Below are 13483 nucleotides of genomic sequence, written 5' to 3'. Positions count from 1 at the left end.
GAGTTGTCAGACTCTTGCTTGCAGGTATCCTAAGTTCTTTATAGGACAAAAAAAAAACCCCGCAAAAAACAGATTACAGTTATGATCTATAACTGTATATACTGCTGATGAGTAAAATCTGGGGTGACGACGGAAAAGTGGCAGGTTTTAGCCTGTAATCTCATGGTATTATCTTGGTTCACAGTAATGACTTCTTGTCTTCCAACCCAACAGCAATACAGATGTGCACACAGTGGCATCACTGCTTAAGCTGTACCTAAGGGAACTCCCAGAACCAGTCATACCATATGCAAAATATGAAGATTTTCTTTCCTGTGCCAAAATGCTCAGCAAGGAGGAAGAAACGGTGAGTTGGGAACTTGAGTAAGATGAAATTAAAAACTGACATGTTATAACCTGTTCCAATTTTGGGGAGGAGAGAAGCTGATGATTACTTATCCTAATTTCAGATGTGCATCTATTAATTGAGGCTGTTTATATATGAAATTTGTTGCCACTTATGTCATTTGAAAGTCTAAATAAAGGTGCATAGCATAACCTTAGCTGTATATATTGCGTGTCACTGAATCCAGTTCAAGTAAACATCATTATGGTCAGTAGCTTCCATTTTGCATGGAATAGACTTGTATTTTCATGGATTATCATTCTGAACTGTAAAAGGAATGGTCTTAGTAGTTGCTGTCCAACTCTTGCCATTAAATCAGGGATCATTTTCTTCTAAGCATCAGGATGCTAGTTTTTACCGACTTTTGATTAAAGGCCAACAAACTCTATTCGTTGCCTGTCATTGAATCAGAAGGCCTCAAAAAGATAGAAGGGGACTACTAGAAGCAGGCCACCTTCCACAGTCTTCTAAAATAGTATAACACAGATGAGCAAAAATAAGGGTTCTGACAGATTATTTGTGCTCTGCAGTGGCACAGGCCTACTATATATTAGTCTGAAAACATAAGAAAATAAGGGCTTCTTTTACATTGTTCTGTGTGCTTATGGATAATGAGGTCAACCCTGATATTTTTTTTTCAAATTAAATACAAATAGTCTCGTTATGTTGATTTCAGTCTACTCCCCTAACTTTCTACGGAGGTTCTTTCTGTTTAATTCCTTTTTGACGTTTCAAATCCTGCTAGAACTGGAACCCCTCCCACCTAATCTTCTAATTAATTGAATAGGAGTCCCTCTTCTCTAACTGAGAGACCATTGCCTTTCTGAGCCAACAACAGAGGTGGTAGTTGCTCCAATCTCATGGAATGGCAGGGGGGAAGAAAGATGTGTGGCAAACTGTCTTCTATGGTCATAACCTCTTATATCCACTGAAATGAGACTGGTTTCTTTGCTGTCCTTTACAGCTTACTACAAGGTGCAAATTTTTATCAGCTGCTTGCAAAACGGAGTGGGCTGTTCGTCTGGTTTAATTTGAGCTGCTTTTTGCACAAGTTCTGGCAGGGGATCCTCAGAGCTAAAGTTGCAGCTATTTATTTGTGTGTGTTGCGTTTGTCTCTAACCATTGACAGCTCCAACGTAAAGCCACCTGACAACTCCACAGTTAGTCATCATGCTGTTTATACTTGCACTGATATTAATTTTCAGATTAAAATTTAGTCCTTTTATATTGGCTTAGTCCAGAGTGTATTTGTGTAGCTCCTCTGCAACTATACTGCAAATAACTTCATTAAATTCATTTTGAAAGCAAGATTCAAATTACTTTGGTGTTTCAGTGCTGGAGTTGGTGCTGGCAGTTTATGAAAAATCAGTACTGTAGATGATGAGCCGCTTCAGTCCTCTTTACGGTGGTTTAACAGTCCAGCTATAAGGCTATCTGGCTAGATTTTCAGCTGATTTTCAGTTGTGCACCATCATGGTCCACCCATCTTTGTTTGCATTTGTTTTCATAACGTATTGTAATCAAAACCCCACTGATGCTGGCAAAGTACCAAAAACCCCATACTGAAACAGAGTCTAAAGGCACTGGTTGGTAAGGCGTGTAGCCAGGTTCTGTTTCCATAGGGCACAGAAATTAGTTGATTGGCCAGAATCCAGTATGGACCAGAACTGGGTAAAATACCCGAAGAGTTTCTCATATGAAAACGCCAACTAGTTCAAACCAGAAATGTTCCTGGAAGCCTCAGCCTTGTTATCAGCAGGACGAGGAACGAAGCTGCTGGTCAGAGAAAGAAGGAAAGAGAAGGGAGAGACAGGATGAAACCAAGTTATTTATTTACTTGTTTATTTTTATCCAGAGCTAATCTTTGTTAGCCAAATATAGCTTTCCCATCCAAAATGGGTCCTACAAGCTGTTCCTGATGGTAACCTGTATATAGCATTTAACAGTTTCAGTGATGTGTTTATTATCTTGTAATTGGAATTTGACTTTTTTTTTTTTAATCTCTGGTAAAATACTAAGAAACTATGCCTCCTCACTCTTTGTATTTTTCTTAAACCACTTAAAGGGCCTGAAAGAACTGGTGAAGCAAGTGAAGAGCCTGCCAGCTGTCAATTATAATCTGCTGAAATACATATGTAGGTAAGTGTTCTTGCAAGACTATCACAATGGTATTTATAACTGTGAGCTGACAGACAAACCTGTCTGTGTACATGCCCTGAAGGAAGAGCATTACTCACAGTCAGAGGACTGGCGAACTTAATTGAATGCACTAAATATATAGGTTTACTGTATGACTAATTACTAATTTGCTCTATCAAGGTGCACAGTTACGATTTTCCTTTCATAAGCAGGCCAGACTCAACAAGAAACGCAAGAAGGTTGAAGTGAATATATTCTGTCCTCTTTGTAGGACCCTGGTTTTCCCATTTCTAACTGCAGTTATTGGCCTTGGCTGTGCACTCCTGAAGTGTGGTATCCTTGAAAACTGTGTATGTCTTGTAGTATGTAGAATATTTGCATGGATACATCTAAAATCTTAAAAAAACATGTCTTACACTGTTGCAATTTGTGAACTTATAGAAAGTTCCCAGCATAAAAAAAAAAAAATTAGAAGAATATAAACTTCTTTTTTAACTGACAGTTTGCATTTCAAGGATCTTTTATCAGAAAAGTAGTTGATTAATTATGCTGGAGAAAGTTACCATCTTCAATAGAGTTATCTTGTAATCAGTCCAGATTGACGTTTAAATTTTGTTAACAATGTATAATTTTGAAGAAAATCTGAAGAAGTTGACCAGAATAGCCTTGAGCTTTCAAGATGTTCTTTGAGGATTTGGAATGGAATACTTGAACTATGTTAAGAAACCATTAAAAGCTTTGCCTTTTTTTTTTTTTTTTTCATTTTTGCATACTCCTTAAAGGCCTCTTTCTTTCCCACAGATTCCTTGATGAAGTCCAGTCTTATTCAGGCGTAAACAAAATGAGTGTGCAAAATCTGGCTACTGTTTTTGGCCCAAACATCCTTCGCCCCAAAGTGGAAGATCCTCTGACTATCATGGAGGGTGAGCTTACTGTACATAACTTGTAATGGAAAGAAGTCTCTAGGTTTATTAACAGTATGTGCAGTAAGTTCCATATATCTGTTTTACAGACACAGAATTCTTCAACCAAAATGAACTTGTGGGTTAAATCTTGCAAGTTACTGTCAAAGTGGCTGAAATGTGTAATTGCAAACAGGCTTTGGATGAGGTTATGCTGCTCTGGCAACCTTGCTAAAAATGTACTTTTTTTACAAATATGGCATGGTCTTATTCAGCACGTATGGTTGGAGTGCATTTAATATTTTACCTACGGTTCTTGAGTATGAGAAAAACTTAGTACCAGTTCATACTGCAGTGACCTATGTAGAATCCCCCACAAGGCAGTGGTACATTACAGGCCTTCTTGCACATCAGTGATTGACTTGTCAGCTGCATTCTGTTATTTCCAGCAGTGTTGGGTTGCTTTTTTTTTAGTGGGGTGGCTACGGTGGCATCTTCTGCAGGAGGCTGCTAGAAGTTTCTCGTTTGTCTGGTGGACTCGGCTGTAGACCCGCTGCTGGCCAGGGCCAAGCCAATTGCTGATGGAATGTTCAGTGGTGACGCCTCTGTGATAACATATTTAAGCGGGAAATATTTTTTTTTTTAAAAAAAAAGAAGCAGCAGCAGCGAGGGCAGAGAGGAGGAGGCATCAGCCTTGTGGGCCTTGCGGCTCTCACCCTCTGGCCTCCCACCTGGCGGCCAACTGGACCTGATCCGGCCCACCCCAGCTGCAAGAAGAGAAGAAAGGAGATGAGATGTGACGAGAACCTGAGAGGCATCTGCCTGAGCTTGATTGTGAAGCATTTTTTGTGAGAGGAATGGCTGCAGACAGCAGGGTCGGTGAAGAAGGAGGGGGAAGAGTAAAGTAGCTCCCAGCAGATTTTCCCCTGCAGTCCGTGGTGAAGACCATGGTGAAGCAGGCTGTCCCCCTGCAGCCCATGGAGGTCCATGGAGGAGCAGAGATCCACCTGCAGCCCGTGGAGGATGCCACGCCGGGGCAGGCAGATGCCTGAAGGAGGCTGTGGCCCTTGGAGGGCCCACGCTGGGGCAGCCGGTTCCTGAGGGACTGCACCCCGTGGAAAAGGAGTCGTACTGGAGCAGTTTGTGAAAGACTGTTGCCTGTGGGAGGGACCCCATGCTAGAGTAGGGGAGGAATGTGAGGAGTTCTTCACCTCAAGGAGGAAGGAGCTATGGGTAACCATACCTGTATAATAGGGATGAAGTGTTGTTTTTGTTTTGGTTCAAGAGAGATTTCCAGAATTCCAATCATGGGCTAAATTTTTCCTGTCAAACCCAGAGGTAAAAGTTGCCTGAGTAAAAGTTGCCTGCAATGTTTGTAGTAAAATTCTGTATGTAACAGCTAGTGTTCTCGGAAGGAATACCGCTAAATGTGCTATGGGAGTAACTAAGTGAATTTTCCTGCTGTGTGGTTCAAATGTACAATTTTGCCTTAGCAAACAAACAATGAAACATGAACACTAAGAGAAGATGTTGTTGAATGCCCACATTGAATTGGCTCTTAGTAGTTGTATTTTTTAAGGGTGGGGTATAAAGATCTGGAATATTACAAAGGTGTTGATCTGAAACAATACTGCACAGTGGGAAATTATTGATTAGAAGAGCACAGCATGCCTCTGAAAGCTCTCTAGGAGCTTAAAAATGGAGTGGTTATTATAACTACCTTGACCTTGTTCCTGAAATATTCTTAATAATCCTTAATGAGGGTATGCTTAACGAAATAGAGTTGCACGTTTTTATTACCGCAAATCCAGTTATAAATGCTAGTGTGTAAATTACAGTGCAGTCTAGTGGTTTGCGCACCAAGAGGTTGTTCTTTAAGAGGAAAAATAGCCATTTATTTCACCAAGTAGCAAGCTGTGGTCCTGCATTAGTTCCATACTGTGCTATAACGTGACATAGTTTCCTGGTTGGATATATTCTCACCACAGAGTGGTTAAAGGCAGTCACATTAATTCTGTCATATTGTTGCCCTGATTTGCTCCAAAAGACTAAAACATCTGTGTTCCAGCAGTGCAAATCCCTTGCCTGCCTGTTTTCTGTTTAACTGCTAAACACAAGTGCTGTTCCACAGTAAGACTTTGGCTTTTAAAATGTTGGCCACATTGAGTTGAAACACATCACTTACAGTGATGTTATCCTTTGCTACTCATCGTCTCTTTCTGTGGTCTTCCTGTAATGCAGTTACTGCTATGGTAATAGGTTTTTTGCAAAAGTTCCTATTCTTAGGGGGTCTGTGAGGCCTGCTTGGCTTGGTTTGGTTTGATGGAAGGAAGAGATGGTGCAGATCTGGCCTGGTAGCCAGACACACTTCAGGCATTGTTACATTAAGAGAGGGCGTTGCCAATTAACCCTTTACGTTTGCCCAGTCTGTCAGTATCCCAAGAAAGACCCTTACACCCGACCAGTCTGTCCAAACACACTGTATCGGAGGGTGATTTGACTAACCTATTCGGGGATCCATGTTGACAGAGCCACTGAGTCAATCCCCCTTATTTCAATTATTCAAGGTCCCAGAAATTTGCGCAAAGTGAATTTTGTTATACAAAATATAGATTTGTGACAGGATAAGGTTCAAAGATTGCTGGTGATAGTAAACTGACTGCAAAAACAAGTTTGAAGTGATACACAACCAAACTCTAGTTACTGATAACAGCTAGCTTAGGTTAGTTATTATAGCAGGCATAGAATGAAGTTCTGACCCAATAGGCGTCCCTGTGGGGGAGAACACAGGTTCAGCCAGTTGACTGATCCCAGAAGTTATGATGGAGTCCTTGCTAATTTTCTTCCCTGGTCCATTTACGTTTATACTGTTTCTTACATTAAGGTAGAGTTTGAGTGACTCTAGTCATACATTCTTTTATTGCTAATTGGTGTAAAATTCTCTTGCCTCATTTCTTCATCTAAAGGACACAATTTCACCACAGTTCCTGGCTCACCAACTGGCATTCTTCTTGTTTGACAGCTGCAATGCAGTTTATCAGCTACTATACGGCTTATTAGCCACCAGGTACCAGAAAATTCCCGTCCCTGCAGGGAGTGTAACAGAGTTTGGCTGCGGTGTCTCCACTCCGCTCCACTGTCCGTTCTGTTCATCTTGGCGTACGCTGAGGGAGACAGGCTGTGTTGCCTAGGGAACTGCTGTAGTGAGTATGCCAGCCGCATTCCGTCCTGGAAGTAGCAACTGCCTTTTAACCTAAGAAGTTCTTCTATCAGGATAAACCTTAGAGAAACTAATTTCCCCCCCCCGAGTCATTGCCACACAGGCATGTTAAACATTCGGGATGTTACACACATGGATGCATTACATAAATGTTTGTATAAGCTGAATGTTTACTAAGTATTTGTGGAATCTGGTGAATAAAGTATATTTATGCCCTAAACAGGACAGGCCATTAATGACCGTGTGCTTGGTGTCTCCTTTCAGGTACAGTAGTAGTCCAGCAGCTAATGTCCATGATGATTAGCAAACATGAAGAGCTGTTTCCCAAGGATGCAGACCCTCAGATGGGACCCGAGGTATGCAACAACAACAATGAAATGCCAAAGAAAGTGATTCCGGGGCAGCTACAGAACAAAGAGAACAACAACAGCAAGGAGACGGCAGTGAGGCGCTGCTCTTGGGACAAACCTGAGTCTCCCCAAAGAGGAAGCTTGGACAATGAGTCTCCAACTGCTCTGCCAGGCAGCAAGACAAATAGCCCCAGGAACAGCATCCAGAAGCTAGATGTCACCAGAAGCCCACCACTCATGGTGAAAAAAAATCCTGCTTTTAATAAAGGCAGCGGCATAGTCACCAATGGGTCCTTCAGCAGCTCTGTGGAGGGCCCAGAGAAGAGCCAGACCTTACCAAACTGTACCCTGCAAACCAGGAGAACGTCATCCCTGAAAGGACCAGTGACTAAGATGGGCACACACAGCGTGCCGAACGGAGGTATGCGGATGGGTGTTTCTAGCACAGACGGGCACAGCAACACTCTCAACAGCCGGACCCCGGGCTGGGTGCCCAATGGCTACGTCACACTGAGGGACAACAAACAGAAGGAATCGGTGAGTGAGTCAGGCCAGCACAACAGGCTTTCCACCTACGACAATGTCCACCAGCAGTTCTCTATGGTGAACTCTGACGACAAACAGAGTGTGGACAGTGCTACCTGGTCAACATCCTCATGTGAAATATCCCTCCCTGAGCACTCCAACTCCTGTCGTTCATCCACCACCACCTGCCCTGAGCAGGACTTTTATGCAGGTAACTTTGAAGACTCTGTGCTGGATGGACCACCACATGAAGATCTCTCTAACCCAGGTGACTATGAGAACAAAAGTGACAGAAGGAGTGTGGGAGGCCACAGCAGCCGAGCCACGAGCAGCAGCGACAACAGTGAAACCTTTGTGGCCAGCAGTACTAACAATCACAGTGCTTTGCACAGCCTGGTGTCCAGCTTGAAGCAAGAGATGGCCAAGCAAAAACTAGAGTATGAGACCAGGATAAAAAGGTGAGGCGGGTTGGCGCTACTATCTGACTGTCTTTTGCAGAGTAAATACAAGAAGCTTTCCCTTTCGTGACTTGCTAGCAGTGTGCACTAGCTGCAGTCACTGAGTGCTTGCCACTGAGTTTCCCATCTTTCAGTGTTGACATATTCTGACATTGCTTTTTTGATATCATGATCCAAAGGGGTTTGTTTCAGAGCAATTTCTTGCTATGGTTGTGACACGCTGTCCTATTGGTATAAAAATAAAGCCAGAACCTTGTGAATTTCTGTAGAATCTAATTAACAAAATTGGTAGGCTCTCATACTTGATGCCTGTTCTGCAGAGACTCAGAAGGGCAACTGGGCATCACCTTTCAATGAAAGCAGTGCCGTGGCTATTCCACCTGTAGTTTTTGGGACTGGGAGACTGCTGGAACTCTCCTTTCCAGAGTCCTTGTTCCTCTTGAGACAGTGCTGCATCTGGGAGTTACCTCTGCTCACGGTCCTGTCTCCGCACTGCTGCTTTGCCTGAGCCTTTCCTTCACAGCTTGGACCCGTTAAAGAAGGCATGGGAGAGCCTTATCTTTGTCTACAGATAGCGTGGACTCTTGCACACAACGCTGCTGGGTGGATGGCCATAACGATCAGTGAATAACCTCAAAGTCTGGGCTGGGCATTAACTCGTGCACACAACAGTGCAGAGCTGAATGCACTCTCATTGTAGTAAAGGGTCTTCACTAAAGCTGCTCGGGACTTGTTTTCCTGTTCTCACCTCTGTTGCACAGCAGTCCTTTGCATTGGTACCTCTGGCACTCCAAATCATAGCTGAATCACAACATGTGAGAGCTACTGGCAACAGCAGCAGCCAGCAGAAGTGCAGCGTACAGAATATTGCAGTCTTTCGCCCACATCACTATTTTCAGCTCAGTATGCAGTGTGGTAGAGCACTTCTTATAATGTTTAATATGCGTGATGACTGTGTGTTTAGTACCACTAGGATTTCTAATGCTTTCCATTGGAAAGCTAGATCTGAAGTAGGGTCCGTTTTTTAGACAGAACCCATGTTGATTGCAGGGTTTTTTTTTAAATTGTCGGTCTGTATTTGCAAATAGATACAGCAGATAAATCAGCTGAAAAAAGGAGATTAGTAGTGAAAAAAAAGGCATTACTCTGACCTTTTAAGGGACACTAGTGCAACTACAGCAGGAGCTGGGTGTCAGCATTTCCAGAAGTAAAAGGAATACGTAAGCTGTCCCTGGAGAATTAGATTGAGCTGTTTGCTACTGTGCACCTTGCCAGTGGCTGTTACTAGGCATTTTCCAAATGAGCTACCAAAGAGATTGCCCTATGAGAATCGTTCATAGATGAAGCCATGGTTTGTAGATACACCTCTCAAAAATTCGGTCTAAGCTTTGTAAGTGAAAAGACACGTGTATGAATTTGGTGGTGGTGTGCATTTCTGCTCAAGTGAGTGAGGAGCGCTGCTCACGAGCTGTCTGCTTTTATTTTGTTTTTGCAGCTTGGAGCAGAGAAATCTCACCCTGGAGACAGAAATGATGGCCCTGCATGAAGAACTGGATCAAGAGCGGAAGAAGTTCACAATGGTAGAAATCAAAATGCGTAATGCAGAACGGGCCAAGGAAGATGCAGAGAAGAGGAATGATATGTTGCAGAAGGAAATGGAGCAGTTTTTCTCTACTTTTGGAGAACTTACAGTGGATTCTCGCAGACCAGAAAGAGGCAACACCATCTGGATCCAGTGAGCACTGGAAGCATAGACTGTGGGACTCTGGGGAAGGGCTTGGGGGTGCTATACTGTATCGGGTGGCTGGTCACCTGTCTGAGGCTAGTACTCAACCTAATGTTATAAACCCTCGAAGGAAGACATCGTACAGACATTAACCACTCATATCTACAGTGTGTACTTATCAAGTTATACTCTTTGAATGCTTCATGAGACTACTGTCAAGTGTTACAACTGGATACGTGTATATAAATTTTTAAAAAATCACCTTAGAGAGCAAGAAATGTATCTCAAGAAATATTTTAATGCAAGTCTTGTATTTAAACTGGTAAATTGAAATGTTGTTGCAATCAAGCTTTATATCAAGGCTTTTCTCCCTTGCACTTAACATAATAAGCTATTTTTGGCATTGTGTTACCATCAGCTTATTTTGTATATCAAATGTTTTTTTTTTGTTTGCTTTTTTTTTGTTACCCCTCTTGCTGGGGAGTGAAGATAAACAGATATGTTAAAGATATATGTGCCAATGGTTAACCCTGATTTGCGTCACTTCTAAAAAGACAGCAGGATAAGAAACAGCGGCATGCTACGGGCAAAATAAAGTGGTACTAATTTAACAGAATTGATGGCCACGGTAGAAAGTACCATGATATCAAGTCAGCAAAATTGGGGACTATGGTAAAAGGGTAAATAGCTGCTTGTTTGGGAGCAAATGTGGGTGTCAGAGTAAGAAGATGGGAGAGGGGAAAGGGAAACTTAAGGGGAAATCAGTCACATAACTGGAGCTTTTTACGGTACCCTAAAGAAGCCCTGTGCCTGATCACTGTAGCTCAGAGCAGGAATATAAACCAGTTGTTCTGAGAATATTTGCATCTGATTTACCTCTGTGCTCTGGGTGAAAGTAAGTGATTTTTGTAATGCTGGTGAAGGGACACACAGGGGATGAACTGGGCATCCTGAGAGCCTCATCAATGTGATGGGTGCTGAAAAAAAAAAGAAAAAAAATGTCCACAGTAGAAATTACCTGAGCAACTGTATAACAAAGAGCAAATAAGGAAGAAAACACACCAACATACTCACCCCCCGCATTTACAGTGTATATTAGCAAGTTACCACATTGTCTGAATGCTTCATGAGATTACTGTCAAGTGTTACACTGTGAAAGTTCCCAGTCTCTCAGCATCACCAAGGGAACACAGAGGGAACAGCCTGGAGCCTAACAGCATGCAGAGTGCCAATGAAAAAGAAACAGCAAAGCCATGCTGTAAATAAATAATCTATTTGGCATCTTTACATGTAGTAAGTATAACTGGTATTTTCTACACCGTGGTAAGGATGTTTTTGTTTTTAACTTTGCATTTAGGAGTGCAAGCTGTATTATTAGAGAGGGTTGTTAAGACATCTTGGCTTCCCTCTAGTATCTCTTAAATACATTGCAATTATTTTTTCATTCCAGTTAAGAAAGAACGATGAAGGTAGCCTCAAAGAACATTCTTGGTTATAGCACATATCTTAGACAAGTATTAATTAGATGTGGGAATTATGCTGGGAAGCAAACAGCATGTTTACATTTCACAGAAATATTAATTCACAGTGGAGCATTACACATGGTGCTTGTGGGTGTGTTATTTGTGTCTGGTGAGGTTCGGAGTCCCCGGTCAGGGTGCCTGTTGTGCCAATTACTGTGAACATGTCTAGTGCACATCCAGTCCATCTGTAAATCAGAAATCAGGGTAATAGGAAGGAACATGTTTCATATAAGTTAGCAGCAATCACAAGATGTCCCCACAATGGTGAGAGGAGACAACAGATTACTATATTAATTCTGATTTTTAAATTGAATGAGACAGACCTTGATGCAGTAAGGCTCAAAGTCAACTCACAATTTAAACACTATCTGACACATGTTGATGTGACAGCAAAGTCTCTGAGGTAAGTATTTTCTTAACTGGAGTTCGTATTTTTACACTGGATGTATACAGTCATCCCTGCAGCAGTATCCGGAGGTGGAGAAAGTCCTGCTTTCTCAGAGTTAACCAATTTTCTTATTTTGATTTCCTCTAGTAGTTCCTATGTTATTCAAGTTCTGTTGCTCTCTTAAAAATTAAAGGAATACACAATTTCTAAGACTAGTTCAAGGACCTGTGTAAATGAGGACCTAAATTTTAGTCACGCAGGCGTGGCAGAAGGTGACCAGCAAGGCAGTGGGGGAAGGTGTCACTCCAAGGTTATCAGCTGATATGATGACAAAAATGACAGCTACTTTATAAAATGTTATTCTGATACTTGTTCAAAATTGACGCGGAATAGGAATTTCATTTCAAGTCCATATCTGCCTTCAATGCCCTAGGCTATAGAATATGCATGGAAGAAGGTAACGAATTTATAGTCCATGTAGTTAGCATTCTGTGTTCAATTTTTATTATCCTTGGTCTTCAGAGGAACTGACTTGAAGCTTCCAGTGATTTGTATGTGCTGCATGTTTTCCTTATTTGTTTGAACAGGCTTCTTTGTACACATCTGTTTCTGAACTCAGATAATTTGCTCAGTGGTGGCTTTCTGAGGGTTAGTTCTTGGTCTGCCCCCAAGTATACCCACAAACTACAGGAATGCAGTTCAGAGTCATTTTTTTGCCTATCTTCAGGTCTTTGTGTTCACCATCCCCAAGATGGTTTATAGCACAAACTATTTCAGTTAAAAAATATCATCATTTTTGATGTATATAGATCCTCCTAATTTTTATTTTGGTCTTTTGGAGCATTGCCATTAAACACTCTTGAGTTAGACTGGAAGATGCTACTGCAGTGATTTCTTTAGGGCATGATCCTTGAAAAAAAAAAACATTTCTTTTTGCAGGAACTCTAGGAAAGTGGTTCTCCATGTGAATTTTATGTAGGGCTTAAGCTGGAGTAGACCTCCCTCCTTCTGACTGATGGCAGGCTAAGAAATTAGAATTTCTGTTTTGTTTATGTATCAGAGGGATCTTGACCTGCTTTGAAATTAGGACTTAGTCTTGGAAGAAAATATAAACCATCCAGGCAATTACAGTTGTTAAAATGAGATAGCATTGTTTTAGTCTTCTGGCCACAGAAGGAAAATTCCTTTGTCAGAATATCTTGTAGGGAAGTCTTTGTTACTCTATGAGCAGAGCAGCAGCTCAGGTTTCCATCCCTTTGGCCCAGCTAATTTTGGCTCTAATTCCTTGATGGGTTTAAAACCATTCTTGGTGCTGCTGTCACCTTCCAGCCATCTGTTCCTATACCCTACTTCTTAGTGCTCTTGTCACTCAGCTCACGTCACTGTGGTTCATTTCCTGGAGCTGAACCTGCACAAAGCTATTCTTTGGGTTGGCTTTCTGGTGGTTGAGGTCTCGGTGCTGGCTCAGTAAAATACCAGACAAGTTCACTGTTGCTATGCCGTTTGGAGTCAGCTTAAACAGTCATGGGATTGCACTGTTAAAGTATCTTTGCTTTTTTGGAAGCTCTCATTAGGCAGGATTTGTCTGTTTGTTTGAAGCTTGTCTTTGTCTAGATTTGAGGCTTGTCTTCACATTTCAAAAAGTATTCCAGTCAGTTCCTCAAAGAATGTTCCAATTCCAGTTATATGGCTAAGTACTGATATCCCAAATTCCTTGCTTTGCCTCATTGTCTCTGCAGAAATCATCTAGACAGACTGTGAGACCTGAGCAGGCACAGTGAACTTAGGAAATATTACCAACAACGTATGTCTACTTCCATCACAATCCATCCAAAGTATCCCACTCCTCTCCTCCTGTGAGACTTTA

The 13483-nt window shown here is 41.9% G+C and overlaps 1 protein-coding gene across 4 annotated transcripts in view; it reads left to right on the top strand.

Annotated features, from left to right (window-relative positions):
- Positions 1-10216, top strand: part of ARHGAP24 (Rho GTPase activating protein 24) — a 215088-nt gene extending 204872 nt beyond the window's left edge. For all 4 annotated transcript variants that reach the window (XM_086747382.1, XM_086747383.1, XM_086747384.1 and 1 more), the window contains 5 exons: positions 214-346; positions 2451-2524; positions 3326-3447; positions 6911-7979; positions 9475-10216. In XM_086747382.1, coding sequence (XP_086603508.1) covers positions 214-346; positions 2451-2524; positions 3326-3447; positions 6911-7979; positions 9475-9718 — 1642 coding nt within the window. In that variant the 3' untranslated portion in view covers positions 9719-10216. The remainder of the gene's footprint in view (positions 1-213; positions 347-2450; positions 2525-3325; positions 3448-6910; positions 7980-9474) is intronic.
- Positions 10217-13483: the final 3267 nt, after the last annotated feature.

This window comes from Chlamydotis macqueenii, chromosome 4 (genome assembly GCF_036417535.1).
Source record: "Chlamydotis macqueenii isolate bChlMac1 chromosome 4, bChlMac1.mat, whole genome shotgun sequence".
Lineage (NCBI taxonomy): Eukaryota > Metazoa > Chordata > Aves > Otidiformes > Otididae > Chlamydotis > Chlamydotis macqueenii.
This window is presented reverse-complemented; position numbering and strand designations above follow the sequence as displayed.